This window comes from Nilaparvata lugens, unplaced genomic scaffold, assembly GCF_014356525.2.
Source record: "Nilaparvata lugens isolate BPH unplaced genomic scaffold, ASM1435652v1 scaffold1848, whole genome shotgun sequence".
Lineage (NCBI taxonomy): Eukaryota > Metazoa > Arthropoda > Insecta > Hemiptera > Delphacidae > Nilaparvata > Nilaparvata lugens.
The window spans coordinates 115511-141903 of record NW_024090263.1 but is presented as its reverse complement, the minus strand read 5'-3'; the positions used below and the strand labels follow the sequence as shown (position 1 = coordinate 141903).

Here is a 26393-nt window from a genome sequence, read left to right as displayed (position 1 = left end):
AGCCATCGAATCCAGGTTTTAGGTTTCTGAGAATGAAAATTGCTGAATTAAGTTTGGTTTTCAGGCATTCCAGATGTGGTTTCCATGAAAGATCAGAGTCAATCACCACTCCTAGAACTCTTATACTACTTACAGAATCTATATTATTGCCTTCAATTTCCAAGCTACCCACTTTAGTAGTTCGAAAAGGTATTTCTTTGTTTTTTTCTTTGTTCAGAATAAACATATTAGCAGCTAACCATTTTTGTAATTCAATATTTTTGTAATTTGCCAAAAAAATAGCAGTAAATGTTGATATCCTAGTTCCACACTCGCTATCTAAATCATGTCGGCACAGTATCTTTCTCAACCCCACAAACTCAAATGAAATATTGACAATTATGAATCAGTTAAAAAACAAATCTACACCTGGACCCGATAACCTTACAGGACCTTTCATAAAAAATTGCTCAATACATAACCGAACCCTTAAAACATATATTCAACAAATGTTTAAATAAAGGATATTTCCCCAAAAAATTCAGAGAAGCCAGAATCATACCAATACCTAAAACCGGAGATTTAAAAAAGCCAGAAAATTATAGACCTATAAGCTTAATAAGTAACCTTTCTAAAATATTGGAAAAAATACTAAAAAACAGAATTATGAGTTTTTTGGAAAAAGAAAATATAATAGATAAAAGCAATTTGGCTTCCAAAAAAATAAGTCTACCAAAGATGCAGTCATCCACTTGAATAAAATAATTTTTGACAACTTCAATAGCAATAGAAAAACTCTTGCAGTATTCATGGATCTATCAAAGGCTTTTGATACCATACCTCACAATATACTATTAAACAAATTAGATAGGACTGGAATTAGAGGCGTAGCAAATGATTTATTTGCCTCATACTTAACTGAACGTAAACAATACCTACATCTACATGGTCAAACTGATATTAAATATTCATCAGGTTTCGGCTTGCCTCAAGGTTCGGTGTTATCACCAATTCTGTTTCTGTTGTATGTGAATGACCTACTCAAAATAAGCCTACAAGATTGCACTACTCTGTCTTTTGCAGATGATACTGTTTTGATCTCCAGTTGCAAAAGCTGGGAAGAAACCTCCAATATAGCAAATAGAAACCTAATTACAGTTAAAAAATGGCTGCAAGACCATATATTGACTTTAAATGCTAATAAAACTAAGTACATCACTTTTTCACCCAATATAACTGGACAACCAGCAACTGATTTAAGTCTTACAATAGAAACAGCAAATAATCGCAATGAAAACACTACAGATAATACAGAAGTTCATAATAAAACATTAGAAAGGGTGCAAACAATTAAATATCTGGGTATTCTATTAGATCAAAATATTAAATGGAACAAGCACATTGATTATTTATGCTCAAAGCTGAAATACCTAATTTACATTTTTTACAAAATAAATAACATAGACATAATACGAAAAATTTACTTTGCATATGCTCAATCACTATTTCAATACATTATTGAAGTATGGGGAGGTGCATATGACACGCATTTAAAAAAGTTATTTATCCTACAAAAACATATTATGAGAGCAGCATTAGGAAGGCCACGACTCTATCCTAGTAGGGAAATATTTCTTGAATTCAAGGTTCCGACAATAAAATAAAAATAATTTTGCTACACACATTTCACCCCATAATACACGTCCTAACAACAGATTTAACACAGAACTCATCAAGCTAACCATATGCAGGCATCAATTTCAATATTATTGTAACCACGGTATTTAGATGAAAACGGTAGGGGTCATAAAATGTATGCGCAGTGGCCAGCCAGCAAGATTGCGTCATCGCCACCAACCGAGATTCTCAACACATATTGGCAATTTATGAAACTTATTTGTTAAAAACAGATGATTGGATAAAAAATGACGTCAGCTCCACCGGAAATTTAGCACAAACATGCGCGTGACACCTACCGTCTTCTTCTATATACCGTGATTGTAACTACATTATAAACAAAATTCCAAATGACTTTATAGATGAAAAAATCACACGCGATTCAATTAAAAGTATAGAATATTGGATTGACCAAAATGTATTCTTTAAACTTGTGGTATAAAGTATAATGTTGTATACAAATAATTGTTACTAAAAACAGTGAGCGATGGGCATGCATACTCTTGAACCAGGCTTGTAATTGTCCCAAGTCACATTACAGGAACTTCTTTTTATTGTATCAGTTCATTTGTTTTTCTTTGAGAAAGTTTCACTGTCATGATGGCCTCAAGATGTCACAGTGATTAATTAGATTAAAATTTTCATCATAGTATAGTATTCTCAAGTATGTTTTTTTTGCTGTGAGCCTGTGCGTTTTTTTTTTGTATAATAGGTATAGCTTCATTAGCATTATTAATTTTTTTTGTAATTTCTTCGTTAGCATTATCAATTGTATATTAATTCATATACTGACCTGAATTGATACAGAATAAATAAACTGCAACTCACTGCCAACACAAAGGAATTTTATGTTGGCAGTGCCAAGTATTACAGTCATGTTATTGATGCACTTAGGTTACAATCAATGTTATTTATATTGTATTGTAAAAATATGTATTTGTAATTTTTGGCAATAAATTCAATTCAATTCAATAAGTGCTGCTTTGCTCTCCAGTTCGGCATTGGGCTGACTATCGCTTTTTAGTAAAATAATAACATCGTCTGCATATAAAGCACTTTTTGCTGGTTCAAGGTAAGAAGGTAAGTCATTTATATAGAGAACAAAGACTATTCAGTGTGAGTTGCGTCATAAGCAACAATGTGAAGTATTGTGACTAAACGTGTCTGATCATGTCTTGTCTTGACTAATCGGCGTAACCAGCCCAAGGCTATCTGTTGATACGCAGTATTGGTCATTGTCATTGAGTATCAGCAAAGAAACATGACTTGATTGCTATTACAGTCTCAGAGAGCAAAAAAAATACACACCTTCATTCGTCACAGTCACGATAACATTGTAAGGGATGTTTTTATCAAATATTATAAGGCATTTAATTATTATATAGGTCTACGGAATGTTGTAAATAATAAGTCATTATTTTCATAAAAAATCAACAAATTTAATATCAGACACATAGTCAGTAAATCAATAAGAACCTGAAATATATAATGCTCTAATGATAATGTATCCATTTGGTGCTACAATTTTCCTAATAAACGTTCAGGAAACCATTGCAATAAATGACAGCTAAATGCACTTCTGGATCCAAAACTGAAAATTGAATTTCACACGGAGCATTCATAATCATAGACTAGTTTTTTCGTATATTATAATCCTAGATCTGTTTTTCCATAATTTATAAGTCCTGTGTTAGAGAAAAACAGCTCCAGCTCTTACACACTCAGTAAATAAATGCATTCAATGACATTCAAGTTGGTACTATTCATGTTTAGTGTGAAAGCCTTGTTTCCTGTACTATCATAACCAAGACTTCTAAATTTTCAAATAGCAGGCCTCAAATCATACAACATAAAATGGATATTTTTTGTTTTTTGTGTAGTTGAGAAGTTGATATTGTGGTAATTATTCACATTGAATGGAAAAGACTAAGAAATTGTCAAAAAACCACAGATTTATTGATACTTAGAAAGACCGGTTTCGGTTATTATACCATTGTCAATCTCTGATAAACTCTATCAGAGATTGACAATGGTGTAATAACCGAAACCGGTCTTTCTAAGAAGTATCAATAAATCTGAGGTTTTTTGACAATTTCTTAGTCTTTTTCATTCGATATTTTTTGTACTACTATAGGCCTACTATGAAATCATTTTCATAGAGTAAATTTAAATAATTCGTTTTCATAAATAGAATTATAATTATGGGTCCATAAACTCATAAAATAAGGAATTACTTTTTTCAGAAATAAAAAATGAGTTTCTGGTGAAATGATCAATAATTGGATGATATTCATTGACTGTACACTTCAAGATTGAAGAGTTATATCTTGGAGTACGGACGTACTTCTCTTTTCTATTAATACATTGTCTCTTTTCATTGTCTATATTCTGGAGCCCATAATAGTAAGTTATGAATAATAACGTTCATAATCATGATAATTTATCTAATTTATTAGTACTGTTCTACAGTAATATTTTATTGGCTTTTCACTATTGTATCAAACAGACCTCACAGTTTAGTAACTTACTTGGGTTGATAAGCTTTCATCTAACAGTTTTTTCAAGTAGGCTACTATAGTAGGATAATGAAGACTGTAGCAATAGTACCTAATTAATTATTGATAAACAAAGAAAGGCTCCACTAACATCAACAAAATCGCAAAAACAGATTAACCTGAATGGTCCATATTTCTACAATATTGAAGAATATACCTTAATAGAGTTTAAAAAAGTAAACCGAATTTCAAATTATTAATTTGAAAAATATTGTATAATGATAACAGAGCACAAAAATAACTGGAGAATCAAAGACAGCATTAAATTGGCACTGTAGTAAAAATATCGACTACTTCAACGAAATATACAAACTACAGTACAGTTTTTCAACCATTCTATGACAATTTATTCACCAAATACAACACACCTCATTGTAACGGAATAATTGGGGCAAATAGCAAAAATTGCTACAACATTATTGAACTATATTAAAAAAGAACCACTGTATTAATATACTATTAATTACTAATTTATAGTATAAATAATTTTACATAATATAGGTTTGATAATAAGAAAGTACTGATCAATATACAGTATTCACAGCATCACTAATTACTGTCTTATATTTATGAATTAATGTAACATAAACAGTCTCAAATTTTACTAGTAATATTAAAAAATCGATTATCAAAGTATAGTTTGATCATGCAAGTTGATGTCCGTTTTAATAGGATATGTCATAGAATGTTTATACTGTCTTATCAACAAAGTCTCAGATATCTATTATGTCGAAACTGTACAATTGAAAAAACAATATCAATGGTCTCTAGCTTTCATTAATTATCCTAGGTAAATCATGTAATCTATCTCCCTCATCACCTCGATGAAGTAAATACTGCAATAAATTACCGAATAGACGTAAACTTCAAAGGCACAGTTGATGGATAAAATAGTGTAAACTCTTCCATTATCATTGTAGCTGAAACAAAAGATAGGAAACAAGAAAATCAGAATATGAGAAATTATTCAATTTTATAAAAGCAAGCATAAACTGAAGCGAATCTAGAATATCCTCATGTATAAAAATACTGAAAAACTAGTGAAATTCACTGTAACTTATATGCGACTGTCATTGGTTTTGCACGTTTTCTAGTATATGTATAGAATTTTCAGTTACTTGTGAAACAATTGAAAATGAAAGATTTCAATCTTGTCAGAAAAATAGACTTACTAATTGGAAATTCACTACTAAAAAGGTGCAGACGATTCCTGGGTGTAAAGATTTTATTAAAAGCAATTCTGGTTTATGAATAGAGAATATCTGCATTCTATTCATCTGTATAATATCTGTGTTCTATCAAGCACTAGTGCGCAAGATGTGCCCTGGATTATGTTTTCGTAACATATACATTTGGAACCTCTGATAGTATTAACCATATTTCAAACCAATTATGTCTGTCTCTTAAGTGATCCGGGACAAAATTATTTTTTCCCAAAAATGATTTCATCTGTTTGTAATAATTATTAATTTAGCACCAAACGTAACAAATTTTCACATGTACAATATGCACATACATATTCACATGTTTTGTCAATTGTGGGCGCGTTTGTAAGAATCATTTTACTCTGTAGATGGAGCCTTGTCTTAACATAACATGTACGTACTATCATAGAGAAACAATAGCATAAGTAGATATCCCATGGTATATGGCATTTATGTCGCAACTTTTACTGTTATCTCAAGCCGATTACTGTTGATTATTGTCGAATTTTACTATTTTGTTGGGGTGAGAGTGTATGAACGGCACAATATGAGAGACTACCAGCGTCCCACAGCTCCACGGGAAAGAACTACGTGGATTATCGGCTTGAGATAACAGTAAAAGTTGCGACATAAACGCCATATACCATGGGATATCTACTTATGCTATTGTTTCTCTATGATAGTACTTACATGTTATGATAAGTCAAGGCTATGGTACTATTGAGAACTTCTTCATGATTGTACTGTATAACGGATAATTTCAATATGAACTGACCTTCAGTCGAATGTAATCTTCTTATTTTGTGGCGATGTGTTCATTCCAAAACTGCCTCTTTTTCCTCCCCTGTCACCGCCTCCACCTCTCCCCCTGTATCCTCCTCTTTCTCCACCTCTACCCCGGAAACCACCTCCACCTCCTCTACCCCCTCTAAATCCTCCCCTTTCCCCTCCTTCGCCCCCATCACTGTTCCCCCAACTCTTCCTAAATCCTCCTCCTCTACCTCTGTCGCCACCGCCTCTACCTCTTCCACCATCCCAACTCTTCCTAAAACCTCCGTCTTCTTTTTCAAACTTCTTCTTGAATCCACCTTCTTTGTCCACTCTTTCTCCGCCTCCTCCTTCTCTGTTGTTATCCCAACTTTTTCTAAATCCACCTCTATCTCCACCACCTCCTCTCCCCCCTCTAAATCCTCCTCGGAATCCGCCACCTCCTCTTCTATCTCCTCCTCCTCCTCCTCTTCCGCCACCCCAACCTCTCCCTCTTCCGCCCCAAGATTGCCTACCACCATCATTGCTATCGTTGCTGTTGTACACCTGAAAGAAAAACAAAATACAATATTCAAGAATTCATGAGATTTTGAATAATCTGACTCTTCATTTTTTCCAAATGAATTAGTTGCAATTTCCACTATAATTCTTGAAAACTTGAATTACTGGACTATGTTTTTACCATAGAGAAAAGATAACATAAGAAGATATCCCATGGTTCATGTTCCAAATTTCAAACCGATTTTTGTTAACTCAAGCATTACTGTACTGTCTATTATTACTGTTTTGGCCGGGTGAGAGTGTAAGAATGGCACAGTATGAGAGACTACCAGCGTCTCAAAAAAGAACACCAGGAATATCGGCTGGATTTATCATTGAAAATTAGAACATAAACGCCCTATACCATGGAATATCTTCTTGTGCTATCTTTACTCTATGGCTTCACATAATCTAATGCACTGTTGTGAGGGCAGCCGAAGTAGTATTGTACAGCTGAAGGTATGTATATCAAATCAAATCAAATGTTTTTATTGTCGTTCACAATTATACATGTATTGACAAAGTCATGAAAACGGAGCATAGTCCTTAGTCTAAAGCCGAGGTGAATAAAAACATAATATATATAGAATTTAAACATTAAAAATAAATAAACTATAAAAATAACACCAGGACAGACAATAAAATTTGGAATTGAATAACAGAATTGATTGAAACAACACTTCAGCACTTCTAATACTTAACACTAAATAATTATATGTGGATGCTCAAAGAATTCCTCAATGTCATAGAAAGGATTTTCACTCAGCCAAATATCCAATTTATTGAGAAAAGTCATATTATCATATTTGTTAATGGACCCCAACAAACTATTGTAAACCTTTTTGTACATTATACAGTGACTATTAAGAGATTTACTTAATCTGCAATATTGGAAATTCATTTTACCCCTATTACGTGTGCTGTGTGAGTGGACATGTTCATTAAGAGTTGTTTCTGGTAATTTCTTTAAAGAGTAAGCAGCAAGTTCAAAGATATAAAGATTGATGACAGTCTTAATATTTAATTTTATAAATATAGGCTTACAGTGATCCAAGGGACCTGAAGCATTGATAATTCTAACTTTCTTTTGCAACCTCAATATCTCTGCAACCCTCGGAGAATTGCCCCATACAAGAAGACAGTATTTAATAAGGGACTGAAAAAACGCAAAGTAAGCCATTCTCACACTATGTGGAGTCACACATTGCTTCAGACGTCCAATGAGATAGATGACTCTTGAAAGCCTAGCTTTTAAATAATCAATGTGTTTTCCCCAGGTCAGTTGATGATCAATGTGTACCCCTAAAAATTTAACATTATTTACAATATCCTGCTGAGTATATTCATTATCATATGGTCTCAGACTAAATATGACATTTTCAGTCTTATTAGCATTTAAAAGATATCCATTTGCTCTGAACCAGGCTCCTGCTTCATCAAGTGAGTTATTAACAACATTTGAGAGCTTAGCCATATCATTAGAGACATTCAAAAAGGTAGTATCATCCGCATATAATACTGCTCTGCTCAAAACATTGTGAGGCAAATCATTGATACTTATAAGGAATAATAGAGGACCCAGGACGGATCCTTGAGGTATGCCATACTTCAGGAAAATTACATCAGACCACTCTCCATTGACGCAGACGGTCTGCTTTCTATTCTTCAGGTAAGACTCAAATAGTGTTAGAGAAACTCCCCGAAAACCGTAATAATGAAGTTTCTCTATCAAGTCACCATGGTCGACGCAGTCAAATGCTTTGCTTAAGTCACAGAATGTAACCTGTGCATAAGACCTATTTTCAAATGCCTGCAAAATATCATGGACCAAACCCTCAACCGCATCAACAGTTGCTTTGCCTTTTCTAAAGCCGAATTGAACTCCTGATAATAAGTTATTTTCCTCCAAAAATACAACAACTTGCTCACATATTATTATTTCAATAAGTTTAGAAAGAACAGGCACCAATGACACAGGACGATAGCTCTCTGGTTTATCTTTAGACCCCTTTTTGAAAATAGGGCACACCTTTGATATTTCAAGTTCCTCAGGGAATTTCCCCTCTTGCAATATTCTGTTTATGCATGCGGTCAGTGGTTGCACAATGTGAGGTATTATTTTTTTCAAAAAATTGTTCGACATGTTATAATAATCATAGCTGTAAGAGTTATTCAACTGTTTTGCTGCCTTTAAAACATCAATTATTGTGACAGGTCTCCACTCGAAACACCTATTTAGCCTAACATTAACTTTATTTATACAATCTTTTACTGATATATCAGGTTTGACAATCTCTCTTTTAATCCTATCAACGGACTCAACACAGTAACTGTTGAATGAATTTGGGGATATCAGTGGTTCAACGCCTTTTGATATATTACAACTTTTTTTTATGAGAGCCCATGCAGTCTTACATTTATTATTGCTAGATTCTATAAGTTTACTATTATAAGTAACTTTGGCATTAGTCACCTCTCTGATATAGACTTTTTTCAATGCAGTCAACTGGTTCTTAATTTCGACACAGCCTGTGCTTTTATGTAATAAATGAAGTGAAATTATCCTATCCTTTTCCTTGGCTAAATCCTGAGTATACCAATTTTTCTTTTTTACTTTGTTTATGATTCTGCAAGGCTTAAGAACCAAGAAAGCATGTATTATATTGGTCAAGATCATAAAAAAGAAACTTAACATTGCCATTGCATCACGAAAGTGATGATGTGATAACATACTCCAATCAGTAAATCTCAACTTTTCAATAAGTCGTGGAAAGCTTCTCTCTGGGAAAACATGTTTAAAACTACTTCTAGTCAGATTATTCGGCTCACTTATCAGAGTTATATTAGATATCTTAGGTTTTACCAATCTTACAACTAAACCATCATGGTCTGTGAACGGAAAGTCCTTTACTACCCTACTCTCTGCACGATCAGTATGACAATTAACAAAAACATTATCGAGACAGCTATCACCTCTGGTAGGCTGTGAGTTCAGACAATAACAGTTGAATTCTCTAAGTAAATTGAGGAACTCTAAGACAGTTCTCTTTGAGGTTAAAACATCGAAATCAGCATTAAGATCACCCCCCGCTATTACAGTGTAATTTTCCCATTTAGATAAGTGGCTAAGGAGATTCTCAAGAGCACTCAAGAATTCATATGGGTTATATCCCGGAGAGTGATACATGCAGACTACAATAATTTTAAATTTGTCTACTATTACAGCCGAAGCCTCAAATATAAATTCTGAGGTGAAATCACTTATATCCAGGGCTCTAGTTTCAATGTCATTAGCTACAAAAATAGCAGTCCCTCCCCTAATGTGATTTGTTCTGCAGAAGTTGGCAGCACAATAAAAATTATCGGGGTGAGAATAGATCAATTCATCGTGACATAGCCAATGTTCTGTTAGGCACAAAAATAAGATAGGAGCCTCTGCGCCACTATTAAAACTTGAAATGTAGCCGTCTAAATGAAATGATTTTCTGTTCAATCCCTGAATATTGAGGAACAAAAATCCGAGCAAAGGGTGTATATCTAAATTTCTATTATCATTCACAGTGTTTTGTTTGAAAAAGGGATAGAGAACTGTCTAAAAAATCTAAGGATTGATGGGAAGACAAGTAAGATTTCTCTGAAAGGACAGTGCCATTAGGGATCTGATTCAAGAGATCTGCAGGAGAACTGGGTGGATTGGGTGTGATAGGGTAGGAACCCAGATAGTGAATAGCGGGAGGTTCAGGCAAATGAGGGATCCGCAGCTCATCCGTTGTAGCCCCGCCACCAGTAGTCGCCGATAGATCAATGTCACCCACACCAATCCTCGCAGCATTCTGCATGGCAAATACTTGAAAGTTCTTGGCTAGTATCAGCTTTCCGCGACGATTGAGATGCAGACCGTGCCTTGTGAAGTGGGATCGCTGGAGGAAGTCGTTGACGTCCAAAAAGGAAAGCAGCAGACCGCCCTCATATTCACTCACCACTCTCGATAGATAAGAGTTGGAGTGGAGTATGTTTTCATTTAGGCTGAGGTTGTCATATCTGTACGGTACACTGCATACAACGATTTTAGATCTCAGCTGAAGTTTTAAAAGAGCGTTTATTCCTTGGAGTACAGTTAACTGATGAGGTTCGTCTACATGGAAGTCGTTTGTGCCAGCCAATATAACAATAACATCATCCTTGGTGAAATCCTTAACAAAATCCATGCCATCTTGGATAATATGTTTTAATTTGGCGCCAGGTTTAGTATAAACAAAGGTTTCAAAGCTGTCATACAGATGCTGCAGGTATTTACTCAAATGTTTTCCTTGGCTATCCGCTAGAATTGTCATTCTCCTTTTTTTATCAGTTTGAGTTGTTTCAGTAATGGGGTTTTTATCATGAGACGTTTTGGGCAACGCTCTAGGTCTGTGAACTTGAGCCTTGACCAAAAGTTTATGAGAAGTGGTAGGCCTATTATTACTTGCAGATTTAGCGTTTTCAGAGAGAAGTTCAAATCTGTTATTTACCGTTATAGCTCCAGTCTCAGTAAAATCGGTTCTAACTTTAGCAGTATTCCTTGGCGTAATAAATTGGTCATTGCTCCCAGAAGTTACTTTGTCCAAAATAGTGTCTCTGTTAAAAAATAAACTATCCTTTTCAGCTTGAATAATTTTTATTATTTCATTCTTAGTATTCAATTCCTCGTTTAAATAGGTGTTAGATGCCTCCAGTTTTTTAATACGCGTTTCCAAAACTAGAATTTCCTCCTCAGCCTTCTCCTCATTGAATAAAGAGTCCTCAAAGTTTTCTTTACGTTTTTTTTCTCGTACTCTACTTGCTTAGTCAATTCAGTATTATTATTCAGAAGGTCAGTGCGTTCATTCAGTAGTTCATTATTGTAGGAGATTGTGGTGTCCAATTTATTTAGAATTCCAACAATATCCGGAATTATATCAATAATGGCATCGTTCGTGAACTTATCCGAGATTACTGATAGAGTTCCTCTAATATTGACAGCTAATTCTATCACCGTATCATTAACAAGATCACAGTTCATATTACCTAACTCCAACTCCGCTTCTCGAATCAAACACTCCCGCCTTCGGCGTGTTGTCATTCGGTTCATTGTCATTATTTAAAATTCAAAATCTAGCGCGAAAACACGTCCAATCAGAGATCAATAGAGCAGTGCACAGAGCAGTGTAACACGAAAAGCCGTGTTGATGTCTCTACGTTTCATACAGTATGAAAACAAAACAAAAAAAAAACAGCTGACCGCAACCACAGCTGACTCGGATTCCCGCTCGAAAGCTAGCTTTTAGGTTAAGTTGACCAGTTACCGGCAACTTGCAGACGACAGTCAAGTGAAGTAGAAAACACGAAAACACTTCGTCTGAGTCAACAATACTGATAAAATGATTAGATCCTGTCACTGTTTACGAGTCAATATTTGTAGGTTACATCTTGAGAAACAAACACAAGTCACAAATTCAGATAATTTAAAACACAAAAGAACTATGCCGTATGTCTGATTGAATCACTCCTCATTATTACACATCTCAAACTTGAACAAACGATTAATTAAACGCGAAATAATAATAAAACTGAAAATTTTCACGTAGCTCACTCCAATAGAACTGACCTAGCAGACACCAGGCCTGCCAATTGGTTACAACAAAAAACCATGATCCTTTGAATTTAAGATTCACATAAAGCAGTACAGACAACATCCTCAATTCAATTCAATCACAGAGAGGTTCAATAATATCAAAGTTTGTTATACACCTTTTTATGAATCAGTTGATGCTTTTGTTATAGGATATTGTTTTATAAAAATAAATATTTTTTTTTTGAAAAATAAATAAAAACTAATACAATCCTTAATGTTGGAACATAAAAACTACAATTCAAAATGTTATCTAAATTTGGGTGAGAAATATTACAAGGAGAAGGAGTATCCTTAGTTTTTCTCTCTCGGTCAGTGCTTTCTTGTAAAAACAATAAATAAATACAAATACAAAAAATACACTAATTGTGTTACAGAAACGATAATAAAAAGTTAATTTCCTAATATGACAATGACAAATACATATTGAAGAAATGCAAAAGCAGGCAAAAAATATCTGGAGTCATAGATGTTTAAATCAAATGTATACTCACTTCATTTGAAATTCCTTTCCTGGCTCCATTTTCAAATCCTGGATCAAACTTATTCTTCTGTAACAGAAAATCCAACATTTGTCACTTGAGTTGATATTCCATATTATTGAAATGATTACTAGTTTTTCATTTTTCTAAAAATTAACTTTCTTATTATTATCCTTAATAGAACATTAATATTTATCTACTAATTTGATAATTTTGATTGTATTATAAATTTTTACTAATTTCTATATAAAAAACTTCAATCCCATATCAGTGAATGAAGTTTGTAAATAGTAATTATAACACGCAACTAATAACTTATACCCCAACACATATCATTTATAGTGGGGTGAATATTTATTCATTGAATTATCTTTGCCTATTAAGAAATTACTCAATGCATAAAACTTCATTGTTTTAATTGTATTCTAATGTGTAATGTAATTGTTTTTGATGAATAAATTTCATTTCATTTGAATTACTGTTGAATGCAATTTTTATAATCTGTTTCAACTTACTTTTATGTTTATCATGTCTTCAACAACATAAAACTACTTGTAATATAAAAAGAATCAGCAACGCTGAATAATAATCAATAGGAATTGTTGTTGGTTTAGAGTAAAACACACAAATATACAGAGCAAGATACTAAGTTCTATATCATCATTGAAGAATTTTCAGCAATTTTATTGAGATTTAATTAAATAAAAACTTACTTTTTTATTGGAGTCTCTTGAATCTTCATCCAACTTCCTTTTATTTGATCCTTGTTCACCACTGTTTCTTGGAGTGAATACTTTTACTTCTTTTTCTGAAAAAGAGGGGAACAAGAGTCAATTTATTTGAACGATGAGACAATCATATAAGAATAGTAATTAGAAATGTTCCGGATGAACACGTTATCTGTCGTTCCCGGCTGCCTGAAAAGCAGTCGTTAGGTCATGTCAGAGGCCCTGAAATTGATCAGTTGCGACCTGAAAACTCTAACACCAGACCTGAGCCAGCCAGGTCACTCTATATTATTATTATATAATATTATGAATAGTGGAACTAAAATGTAGAACAATCCTGCAACCTAAAATTCAAACAATATTGGTAACTCGGAAATTCTGATTCATTTTCAATATCTAATTAATTTTCTTTAGTGAACAAATTGTAGGAAAAATATATAACTCAAACTTCTAATATTAATTAATTTAGCTTTTAAAGAGACCTTTAAAAAGCTAATTGTCTCTCATTGTAATAAATATGCATATGTATACAATGTATAAATTCAAGTTATAATTTTATTAGTAATATGTTTATAATTTATTGTTTTATTTCTATAAGGGTGGATTATGTTGTTAACTAAGGAAGAAAACAACTTTACGAGGTGGTTGATATAGAACAGAACATTCAATTTCATTATTATAATTTTTTTTGAATGAATGATAATTTATTTGCCAAAAAACAAAATACAAAAAAGCTTTACAAAAAATAAATAAGTATATGCTACTGCACTTAACTAAAATAATAAAAATCAGGTGTGGCGCACTCACACAACTTTCCTTGCCGTTATGAAAACTGATCACCTGACGCTAATGTTCACGCGCATCTCAAGTCTACTATTCGAAGATCTGAGCCAGCTAGTGACAGGACAATAAAACTGGAGACACATGAGGTCTGCTATCTCTTCATAGTGAATAATTTAATAGAATCAACAGTTTGCAATTGAATAATCACATTTTCTCGAATTTCGAGTTTATTTTCAATTTTAGGTGAAAATGTTACAAAACCTCAATTGTAGAGACTTTCATGCTCAATTCTTTCCACTTGAAATTTTTTGTTCAAATTGTTTCTGAAGCCTGATAATTGGGAATCTAGAATCAAACTTTGCATAGATGGGGCGGAGCTCCTGAAATTTTTAGAGATATAGGACTTGTGGCAGTTGATCGAGCTTATCAATGGCTATTTTAGGTATAAATTTGATCAAAATCGTTGGAGCCGTTTTCAAAAAAATCGCGAAAAACCCTGTTTTTGACATTTTCGCCATTTTAGCCGCCATCTTGAATTGCATTTGATCGAAATTGTTCATGTCGGATCCTTATATTGAAAGGACCTTAAGCTCCAAATTTCAAGTCATTCCATTTATTGGGAGATGAGATAATGTGTACACTGACACACACACACACACACAAACGAAAACAAACCCAATAACCACTTTTTTGGTCTCAGGGGACCATGAAACGTATAGTAATTTATAAATTGAAGTAATTTTTTTCGAAAAGCAATACTTTCGTTACCTATGGTAATAGGGCAAGGAAAGTAGAAATTCAAGAAATGTTAATTTATTTAATTAGAAATAATAACGAAATGATATCCTTATTCATGATATTATAAATAATAATTATTAAGAAGATTTAATTTATGCTCACATGCATGAGTACAGTAGGTGAGGCAAAATCACCGGCAAAAATTTGCATAATTTTTTTAATTCATATAAATTTGAAAATTTGCATAAAGTAGATATATCTAATAAATATGTTTGAAGAAATTAGTAGCCTAACCCCAAAAATGAACGAGAAATCTTAGGCACCATGCCTATAAATCAGAATGTTTTTTTGATTTATAGGCATCGCGCCAATGATTTCTCGTTCGTTTTTGGGGTTAGGCTACTAATTTATTTAAACATATTTATTAGATATAATCTCCTTTGAATGAGTTCACCTGATGACTTTGTCAATAAAATGTATTTGCATAAAGTAATTTATCGAGATTTAAGGAGATCGGCAAAACAGTAGATGCATAGAAGTTGTTATAACATTTGAAAAAAATATTCGAATGATATTTGAAATTTAATGAGTCTAATCCTTATTCGCTACAATAAGAATCTAATAAAAGAGTAGTCTCCTTATTTAAAATAATACAAACTTTTAAAAAGAGCAAAAAATATGGCTTGGAAGAAATTACCCTTTTTAATAGCGACTTCTGTAGGTGCTTCATCATCATCATCATCATCGCTCTCTTCAGAACTAGATGATTTTTGCGTTACAGCAACGTTAGCTAGAAAAATATCAAAACGTTGAACAAAATTAGGAGTGATACAGAATTCATAAGAAATATCATACTTAGCTAGAAAAAATGAATCAAACTGAAGAACAAAATTAGGAGTGATACAAAATTAATTATAAAAATCATTCTTAATTTTAATTTGGAATTATAAGCATGCAAAAAATCTTGATAATAAAAGCATAATACATACTGAGTACTAGCAAATGAACGATTCATAAGAAACGTTCTTAGCCAAGCAGGTTTTGGGAACCAATCACAGTTGTTGAACAAGATAATATAATCACTCTGATGAGTTACTAAGAAATCATGGTGTTTCATAGCAAAGAACTGTCTTAAGAATCGTTTATATGGTCCTTAATTCTTTAGAAGGTTACACGAATGACAATTAAAATTTGATCTCAGATTAGGCTACAGATAATAATCTAATCAGTTATGAGTGATTGAAGATCAAACTATGACCGACTGTGTAATCACCGATATTAATATTCTAGTAACTTATATAAGTAGGCAAAACGTATTAATATAAGTGAAGTTCAATGTTCAAAATAATGAGTTCTCATGATGCAACATGTAACTTTTAATTTTTGGTAACTTATTAATTATTATTAATGTGAATTGTAGCTTGTTTCTAACTAAGACTAAGACAAAATGTTATTGTAGTAGCATGTTTCACATGGTTTGAATATTTTCATATAATTATAGTATTTCTATTATCATATGCTTAATTTCATATCATAATTTCTCTTTTATTTCACAAGTGTTATATTTTTTGTTAATATTTTGACGTGCTTATACAATGTAAAGTTGTTCTGGCAATAAAGAATCTTGAAAACTAAAAAAAAACTAAAATAGCTTGAGTTCTACAGCAGTTTATTCAAACTAAGATCAAATATTGATGTTATATTGCTGATAGTATTATAATATATAATCACTCCGATTAGTTACTAGGAAATCAGAGTGTGCATGTAAAATAACTTCCTTAAGAATCGTTTATAAATGTGTTCTTTAATTTCCAAGATTTATCAATGAGAGATCAGCAATGAAAATTTTACCGAACGTCCATTCTTAATAATTGTTTTGCAATTTAGTATTCGATATTGGCAAAAAACAATCTGCCCTCAAGAAATAATCATTTATTTGATTTTACTCACGTTTTGAAGTATTTGTATCCTGATCGTCACTATCGCTGTCATCGGAAGATTGGGTTTTGGCAGCAACTTTATTGAAGATTGGTTGAGGTCTGTTGAGTGGAGGCTTGGCAGCAGCTGATGCTTGATCACGTGATTTGCTCTCAGCTTTGATGGCCACTTTGGGCTGCTCACTGGGTGTGGCCTTCACAGGAGTGACCGCAGCCGCCGCCGCCGCCGCCTTCGTTTGCCCTACAATTATCAATGTGTTGTTCTTTATCCAACTTGCTGCTCAAAGGTATTAAAGGCTGCAGTCTTGATCATTTTAATATCCATCATTGATCAAATTAATATCTTAATCTATATTCTTCTTCCATTCAGCGACAGTCACATTTTTGAAAAATATTGAGATATTTTTAGAGAACTGACAAAGGAGCATGCACGAGAAGAAAAGTATCAACTGTTTCAATCTCAATATTTCGATAACAATGCCTGAATCCAGGCGTTCCTATACAAGAATTTCATTAATTCCAGAATAGCAACGTAATAAACATACAATGAGTTTCTCACCTTTAGTATGTTTTCGATTATTACTAGCGATTTCCTTCTGATTGATTGGCTTAGTAGGTGATTTTGGAGCAGCAGGTGCAGCTTTGGGTGAGTCATCCTCTTCACTACTTGAATCATCACCACTGTCAAAAAACACGTAATTAATGCATTCTAAAAGTAATGAAAATAGTAGTCTAATCATTCCTATGCCTTGTTACAACAAATGAATTCCGGATTTTTTTAAAAATCATTTTATAGAATGAGGAAATTTTCAAGATACAATTTTTGGTTTTCTAGGAGAGGAAAATCTTCAACAATTTGATTCTTTTAATCATATAATGATTATTCGAATACTGGAAAAGTATGAAACACTGTAAAAAATAGAATGAAACACAATATTGATATTCTTCTAGCATCTGATTAAAATATCATATTTCATTATACTCAATCAAAAGATGTTTCGCAACGACATTTTATAATTTGAATTATTCAAATTAATAGAGTTCCTTCAAGATGCAAATTGATATGGTAAGATGGAAATAGCACTGGTGCAGATGTAGGCCTACCCAGAAGAATGTGATTTATTTTCCAGGAAACCCAAAATCCAGTAAATGTATAACAAATCATTCAACTTTGAACTTTATGGAATTTTCTAGAATGATTAATTTATTGTTTTATTCAACTCATTAATGTTAAACTAATGACCTTAATTGATGCTCATTGAGTTATTCAAAATGAAAAGCCTATTAAGATCAAAGTAATTGACATTATAAACTATATAAAACTATAGTACCTTTTTGGTATGAGGACATTATCAAACAGTAACAATAAAATATTTAAAGCTTTTTACCTTGTGTCTGCCTGATTCTTAGCAGAGCCATTTTCTTCAGACCCAAGACTGGTTCCATTCACCAGTGAATTCTGATTACGTTTAGTACTGCAAGAAAAAGAATAATGAGAGAAAATGATCAACTTTCAAAATTATTCAGTTGAACAAAAAAATAAAAAGATTTGATTTTTGCCTACTTTAAGAAGTACTAATGTATTCTTTGCAATGGAGCCTCCGTTGTTAAGATAAGATAATATTTTTATTCAACACAGTACAATACAATATAGCCTTCAGTTGAAAAATGTCAGGTCTTAATAAGTAACATTAATAAGTCTTAATAAGTTAACAATAAAAAAGCACACATGAAAGACAGTTATAAAGACTAGAGTACTTACAAACTACGCTACCCTCTACCACCAAAATCCTTTACACTGTAGTAGGCTTTTGAAACAAGGAATTTATACACTTTACTATTGAAAATTCTGATATCTGACAAGGACTGCAGCTCGGTAGGTAAATCATTGAACAACTTCGCTCCAATATGAGAGGGCATTTTCTCGTACAGCTGCAATCGGTGTTGTCTCAAAGACAGTTTATTCCTCCCTCTGGTATTATAAGTGTGGATATCAGCAATTGTATTCAGATCAGATAAATGATTGAGAGTGAAAATTAACAGTTTTAATATATAAATCGATGGTAGCGTAAGTATATTTAAGTCAGCAAAGCCTGTTTACAAGAATAATTGGACTTCAGCCCCGCCATGTAGATGTTCAATTGATGTATGAAGTATAAATAGTATATACTGTACTGTACTTCGTGGGATGGACATTATAGTTTTACCCAATGATAAATATTTCCATACATTTACAGTTGCAAACTCCAAGAAGTACTAATGAGACCTTTGCAATGTAGCTCCTTCGTTGTTCGATTGCTGTATGGAGTATATTATGTTATAGTGTATACAGTAACTGTACTTGACCCCTGTGGGTTGGGAGAGCTTTGGGTCGAACATCCGACTCAAGAATTTGTTGAAAACCAGAATACACCCACAGTGTATCCCTGGTTGTCATAGGAGGCGACTAACAATCACATCATCCCAGCTGGAGAGTGTTCAAAAGTCCAGAAAAGCAATAATCCACAGGAATGCATGAGGATGCAATAGAGCAATTCAAATTTCAAATTTATTTATTCCACATTCATAAATACATATACATAAATCAAACAAAGCTCAACATAACAACACAATCCAACCAAAATGTAATAAAAATAAAAGGTAAGTGAAAAAACCACTGGCATAAGATGACTCTTGTTCGCCAGTGGGAGTAGGGGATAAAATTATAATACGCTTAACCTGATTTAAATTGATTTAGCACAGAAGCAAATATTTATACAGAACAGTAAATTATGAAACGAAGAATCGAAACAAAATTCACAACAAAAAAAAATCAAAAAATTTTCTAGAGTATCTTAACTATAACTATGATATAGTTTTTCTATTACTCTCTTATTCATAGATATAGTGATTCATAAATACAGTGTAAACAGGGTATATAGAACGCATTACATGGGAAATGGGAAGAGGGAAAAATCATAATATTCTCTTATAAACAAAAAAAATCACAAAATATTTAAATTGAAAAAATAAAAAATTATGGCAAATCGTAATTCCCATATGAAAAAAATCACAAAATATTCAAATTGTAATAAAAATTCTGGCAAATCGTAATACTTATACGAAAAAAATCACAAAATATTCAAATTGAAATAAAAATCTTGGCAAATTGCAATTCCTATACGAAAAAAATCACAAAATATTCAAATCAAAATAAAAATTTTGGCAAATCCAATCTCTTATGTTATTAGGGACATTTTTGATACATGGAAATTCAATGAGATCTGAAGGTAATTCATTAATTATTTTTGGTGCTATATAAATAAGCTGCTTACGGATGATTGTCAGATCTGAGTTATAACATTTATATTTATTTATATTGTATCTGGTTCGTTGATGTTCATTATTTATTTTTTTAAATATATTTTTGTTACTCTGAAAGTATTTAAAAACGTTCAATACATACAGCTGGCTCATGGGTCTATTTAGTATTGTTTTTATAATCATTTTTTGTATTACAAATAGAGCTAATGGATGAGGGTTGAATGCTCCCCCCCAAACAACTAATCCATATTGCAGTAAGGACTGTACAATTGCAAAGTAAACCATTTTTAACATTGGTATCTGGAGTATGGACAGCAATTTATAGAAGTTAGAGGATACAAACTTTAATCGCTCACACAAATAATCAATGTGTCTTTTCCATTTAAATCCTTCATCAATAATTATACCTAGGTATTTGATGTGGCTGGTTTTTTTCTATTTCAGGGCAGTTACATGCAGCTAAATTATTGTTAAAATTCCCACAATTAATGTGCAGTTCACGTACACAGCTCGTTTCTTCACTTCCAGCAATACTCCTTGAAAAAGCAATATACTTTGTTTTTTTAATATTTAAACTAAGGGAGTTGAAATCCAGCCATCTTTTTAGTGTAGCGACGCCTTTAGAGGCCGTCTCATTCCATGTTTCACCCCCATACAACAACACTGTGTCATCTGCGAATGAATATACTTCCCCTCCATTCAACTCTAATCTTAGTACTTTATTCACATATAACAGGAAGAGGATAGGTGACAAGACAGTGCCTTGAGGGAGACCATAGCATGAAAGAGGCATTTCACTTACTGAGCCATTGAGTGATAAAATCTGTTCTCTATTTGACAAGTAGTTCTTGAACAATTTCTAAGAACAATTTCTCTTATGCCAACCCACTCTAATTTGTCCAATAACTTATCGTGAGACACAGTGTCATAAGCTTTTGCTAGGTCCAGGAAGATAGCTAGGGTTTTCTTTCCTTTGTTCAAACGATCCGAAACCACGTTTGAGAATTTGATCAGGGCATCATTTGCACTCTTTTTACTCTGAAAACCAAACCAATTCTCTTCTATTATTTTGTGTTTGTTTAAAAACTTAATAATCTGTTTTTTTTATCAATTTCTTCATTATTTTAGTCAATGAACTTAATAAACTAATTGGTCTATAATTTTCTGCAAGTTTCCTATCCCCTGATTTGAAAAGTGGCTTAATCTTAGCAATCTTGAATGAAGTTGGAAAAATCCTCTTTCAAAGCATTTATTTATTATAAAAGTTAACGGCCAAGCTATAAAAAGAGCTATTTTTTCAAAATCTTACTATTAATGCCATCTATGCCTGGACTAGTATTGCTTTTTAGACTATATATTACATTTTTTACTTCATCTTCTATGACTGGTTTAAAAAAACGAGTTTCCTAGTCTTGAATTTAATTGAGCAGTTTGCGGGTGGAGAGACCAAACCTCACCACTGCTCAAAGAAGGGCGGCCATTCAGACAAAACTTCTTGAGAGAAGTGAAGCTTTTGACCCTGCAAAGTTTCGAAGGGGCAAAAAGAAAAAACCAAGAGGCCAGAGATGGGTGAAACTCCAGGCACAAATGTGGGTCAAGAGGCTGAGCCGAGGGTGGCCAGGATGGCCTTCTGTACATTTTTAATCCTATTTCCAAAGAAGACGGGGTTTTTGCTCTTCACAAAAAGTAGGATTCTCTTCGTCATTCGATCCCCCGGCTGTCTCATCAAATGTCCAAAGAATTTTAATCTCCTCCTTTTGATATAGGCAGATACTTTCGAGTATTTTCCACAACGCAGTTATTTTGCAGCCTATAACCTTCTTCCGTATTTCTTGGACCAATTATTCTCCTGATGATTTTACTCTCCACACGACATAAATCCTCAATATCCAGTTTAGTGTTCAAGGCTAAAGTTTCACTTGCATACAGAAACATGGGTTTAATTACTGTATTGTAATGTCGTACTTTGGATTTTATCGAGAGACACTTCTTGTTGTAGATGTTCTGTACTAAGCCAATTTTTACAATGCTACTCTCTTGTATACAGATGAGAATTCAACACCAAGGAATATCTAACTATAGTAGGATTCACTTTATACCTGTCTGCATTCCTTATAAATAGGCCTAACATCAATTTTTCCCATTTAGCAAATGCTGAAAGTTCAAAGGGAATCTTACTGTAGATTTTATTGGTCTATATTTTGCAAATTACCATACAGGATACCGTACATAAATGGCCATTCTATTTATTTACTCTTTTTTCGTATCAGCAATCAGTAGATGATTACAAAATCTATCTTTAAACTCTTTTTTTCTTTACATTTTTTACAACAATAACACATTTGTAATGTTAAAATTATTGTCTATTATAAATTCTATATCGTTTCTATACGTTCGTGCTCAATAAATTGAACTATAGTTTAATTTTCATAGTCGAATTAAATAATATTGAGAACTAGTCTTACCATTGGAAGTTTGAATAAATTTCTTCCAAGGATGTTGAACCCTTTGGAAGTTGAACCTGCAAAAATTGAATTTTATTAATTAGATAGTTATACACAAAGATAGAAATTATCAAATAGAATGAATCAGATGAAATTTTCCACCCTTCTCAATTCGCTAACTAAACCATAGAATACGAATAGAAAAAGAATAAAACTGATACAAAAAAAATATATTAGTAATTGTGTTTTCTCTGTTATAAAGCTATTCCTATTCTTTTTTCATCAATGAACAGTGAACTGGATAGATGGCATCATGAAATTACTTCTAAGATGGCAGGTCAAACTATGTTGTCCTTGTGTGCATCAAAATATTCACTCATGGCGTAGAATGGGTTATTCTTAAGCCATGTCACTATTTTAATTTCAAAGTCACTTCCTTGCAGATTCATCACATTGACAGATGTCGTTGAACAAGCGAAAGGAAAAAATGTGGAAAGAGTCCTTCTTATTACTTGTTGTTCAGCGTGGAATATCCATTGTGAGCCTCCTCCGGCCTTGTATTATATCAGTGCTTAGACTTGACTGCTCTCGGTGTCCTTGATATGTAGGCCTACTGATTGCAGATCGTGAGGATGCCCGCCCAGTTGCATAAAGATGCAAAGACAGAGCTCACCATATGATACCCCACGTTCACAATTCCCCGGTCACCGACTGCGGCCAAGACTCAACAAGTAAGTAACCACTGAGGTGATCACTCCAAGTGCTTTCTTCTGGAGCATCAGCACACTCTTGTAGCCCGCCGCATGTCCCCGCAGCAAGAGTTCATACAGAAGATGGGAATGGAAGACAGCATGATAGACCATGATCAAGTCCTTCCGGCTGAGAAGGGGCCTCAGTCTCCACAAAAGATGGACCACCCGCGCCAGCCTGGTGGAACAAACTCCCTTAATGTGACCTGCCCATGATAACTTTGAGTCGATGATAAATCCCAGGAGCTTCACATCAGCCTGGTGGGTAGAGTCAGCGAGGCTACGGCGTCCACAGACCAGTTGTTGGGTCTTTCCCTCATTTAGGCAGTCTATTTTCTGCAAACCACTGTTTGGCACTGCTAAAAACTCTCTGTGCATGTAATTCCTCCTGTTCTACCGTCTGCCCCCTTGAGTAGATTGTGGCGTCATCCGCAAACATTAAGACAGGTCCAATGAGCCCAAGATCATTGATCGCGACCAGGAATATTAGAGGGCCCATCACTGATCCCTGCGGCACGCCATGATGAACCCTTTATGTGCTGGGAGAAATCACCACCAATGGACACAACTTGTTTCCTTTCAGCTAAGTAGGAGATGAGTGTCACCAAGACACCACCACACAGTCCTAAACTCTCACTTTTTTTCTTTAGAAGGATCCCATGAGGTACACAATCAAAGGCCTTGATTGGATCTGCTAGGACCAGATACACAAAATCCCTCCTCTCAAAGGCTTCAACAATGCAGTCAATCATTCCTGAGACAGCCGAAAAGGGTGCACTTTACTTTGAGTGTCACAGTGATCACTTTCACTTATATCGATAAAATCGAGATAGTATGTTCTATTTCAATAATTGTTGTTTGTGTAGATTAGTTTGTTGGTTAACTAGTTTAAATGGGTTTAGTTTAGTATTGAAGTTTTATTCTAATGTAATTGTTCCTGTTTTACTTTTGATAGTATGAATCCTATCTATATTTGAATATTGATATCTCTGCTTTGCTCAAGTGGCCTCCTCTAAAAACCAACCGTTTCCATTACCACTAAATAAGCACAAAATAGAATAGACATCTCTTTATGCTTATTATATGTAAGGTAAAATTGTGTAGTATGGTTGTTCTCGTGTTCTCTATGATACATTTTATTTAGCCTAATTACTTTTTTAAAATAAATATATTAGACCTACTGGGTACTGTTTTTTATTTCGTAAAAAAAGATTGAACTATCAAATAAGGTAGAGCATAACAAAGCAAGGTGAGTACTCTGCAATTACATATAGTTTTTCAATTCTTTAAATTCTTATCAATTCAAAATCATAACAATTGACACACGTGTAATAGTTCGTAATGTACGTAATAAAGTAATTATTTTGAGAGGTTGGAGTAAATACTTACCGCTTTAGTCTTTTTTTGAAAGATGCCCGCAAGATGCACATCAATTTTCAAAAGAAAATTATGAACAGACGATAGCAATCCCGGATCGACAGATGCCATTGCAAATCTCACATGGGTCCAAAATATTCAAATTTTAAGATAGGTTATGAGAACAAAACAATTCTTCGGCTCAATATAGCTTGCGTCTCACGAGAAGGCACATCATTTTTCCTTCAATCAAGATTAGATCCAAACGACAGTCAGTGGCCAGGGCTCTTTTCGTAATGCGCTAAATCTGTCAAGGATTAGTTAAAAGCTACCAACCTCAACAATTGGAAATTTGAAAATAATAAAATTGAATTGGATATAAAAAATGATATAATTTATAAAGATATATTATAAACATATTTATTTTTACAGTTAATTCCTGAATAATCAGAATAATCTATTTATGCCAGTACTGTTTATGTACAGTACTGATTGGCGCCAATTTTAAAGTTTGCTTGACAAAAGAAAAAAGGTGATGAAACTCACTTTAGATTTATTTATCCTCAAATACTGTCTCAAGAAATTTGAAATATTTATGAGGTATGGACTTCATGAATGCTATTTACTGAAGAGTTTGTAGAGATTAAAAAAACAGAAACCAATTTCATAAAGAATACGGTACTGTTGTGGATTCTTTGACGCTCAGAAGAAAACAAAAATATTACAAGATAATTATTATGAAATATTATTTTTTAATGGTTTTTAGCTTATAATCAATCATATTCCAATGTGATAAATAATAGTTATTTGTGCGACTAGTGCGCAAAGTGACAGTTTGCTGCACACCGAAAGAAACGTTTACGCCCGAGCCGCAGGCGTGGTTTCTTGAGTGCAGCAGAGGAACTTTGCGCACGTATTTCACATTTAATTTTTCCTACAGTTACCATTGAATATGAAAAGTGGGTAATTATGGGTAAAATTGCCTGAAATCCATAAAATGTTTTTCTGTGTAATTTTATGATTAATAAATAAAATAGAATAATGTAGTAGTGTTTGAATGGCGGGGCGGCTGTGTGCTGAATGTGGCACTGTGCTGTCACTGTCATCTACTGCTGTACATGATGCCCTTAATATTATTGACGTGACAACGTCTTATAAATTGGTTTGCCAGGTGACACTTCAAGAAACTGCGTTACGCTCCGCGTTATGCACTCACAATGAGAGCGCGTTCATTTCGGTTCACGGTCGTCTGGAAAGAGCACGAATAGGAGCAGTGGCGAGCAACGCAGCAGCAACCCGAAGGCATTCACCTGGAGAGAGAGAGTGAAACGGAGCAGTCAACCTGTGCAGGCGCCGCAAGCAGGTTTGTATAAATTGATTTTTTAAATATAATTCTTTGTATAAATAAATGTTTTAAATTGTTACTATTATTTCATCCTTCTTCATACTATACGAATGAATATTAACATTAAAATTATTTTACCACTCAAAGTCGTTGT

General features: G+C 33.4%; 1 protein-coding gene across 1 annotated transcript; it reads right to left on the bottom strand.

Annotated features, from left to right (window-relative positions):
* Positions 1–3896: 3896 nt before the first annotated feature.
* Positions 3897–25146, bottom strand: LOC111048532 (protein FAM98B). The gene is made up of 10 exons (XM_039443845.1): positions 24928–25146; positions 22811–22866; positions 18431–18517; positions 17602–17723; positions 17056–17283; positions 15803–15895; positions 13570–13664; positions 12869–12925; positions 6192–6730; positions 3897–5131 (listed from the first exon to the last, which is right to left on the bottom strand). The coding sequence occupies exons 1-9, from the start codon at positions 25024–25026 to the stop codon at positions 6194–6196; spliced, it is 1374 nt and encodes a 457-aa protein (XP_039299779.1). The 5' UTR covers positions 25027–25146; the 3' UTR covers positions 3897–5131; positions 6192–6193.
* Between the last annotated feature and the right edge of the window lie 1247 nt (positions 25147–26393).

Bases quoted from the DNA above. Each gene is read 5' to 3' on its own strand.
- LOC111048532 (XM_039443845.1), bottom strand. From the start codon at position 25,026: ATGGCATCTGTCGATCCGGGATTGCTATCGTCTGTTCATAATTTTCTT. The intron at 18,518-22,810 runs GTAAGACTAGTT...TTTTTCTTGCAG, and splicing joins ATTTATTCAAACTTCCAATG to TACTAAACGTAATCAGAATT. The intron at 12,926-13,569 runs GTAAGTTTTTAT...TTTCTGTTACAG, and splicing joins CAAGAGACTCCAATAAAAAA to AAGAATAAGTTTGATCCAGG.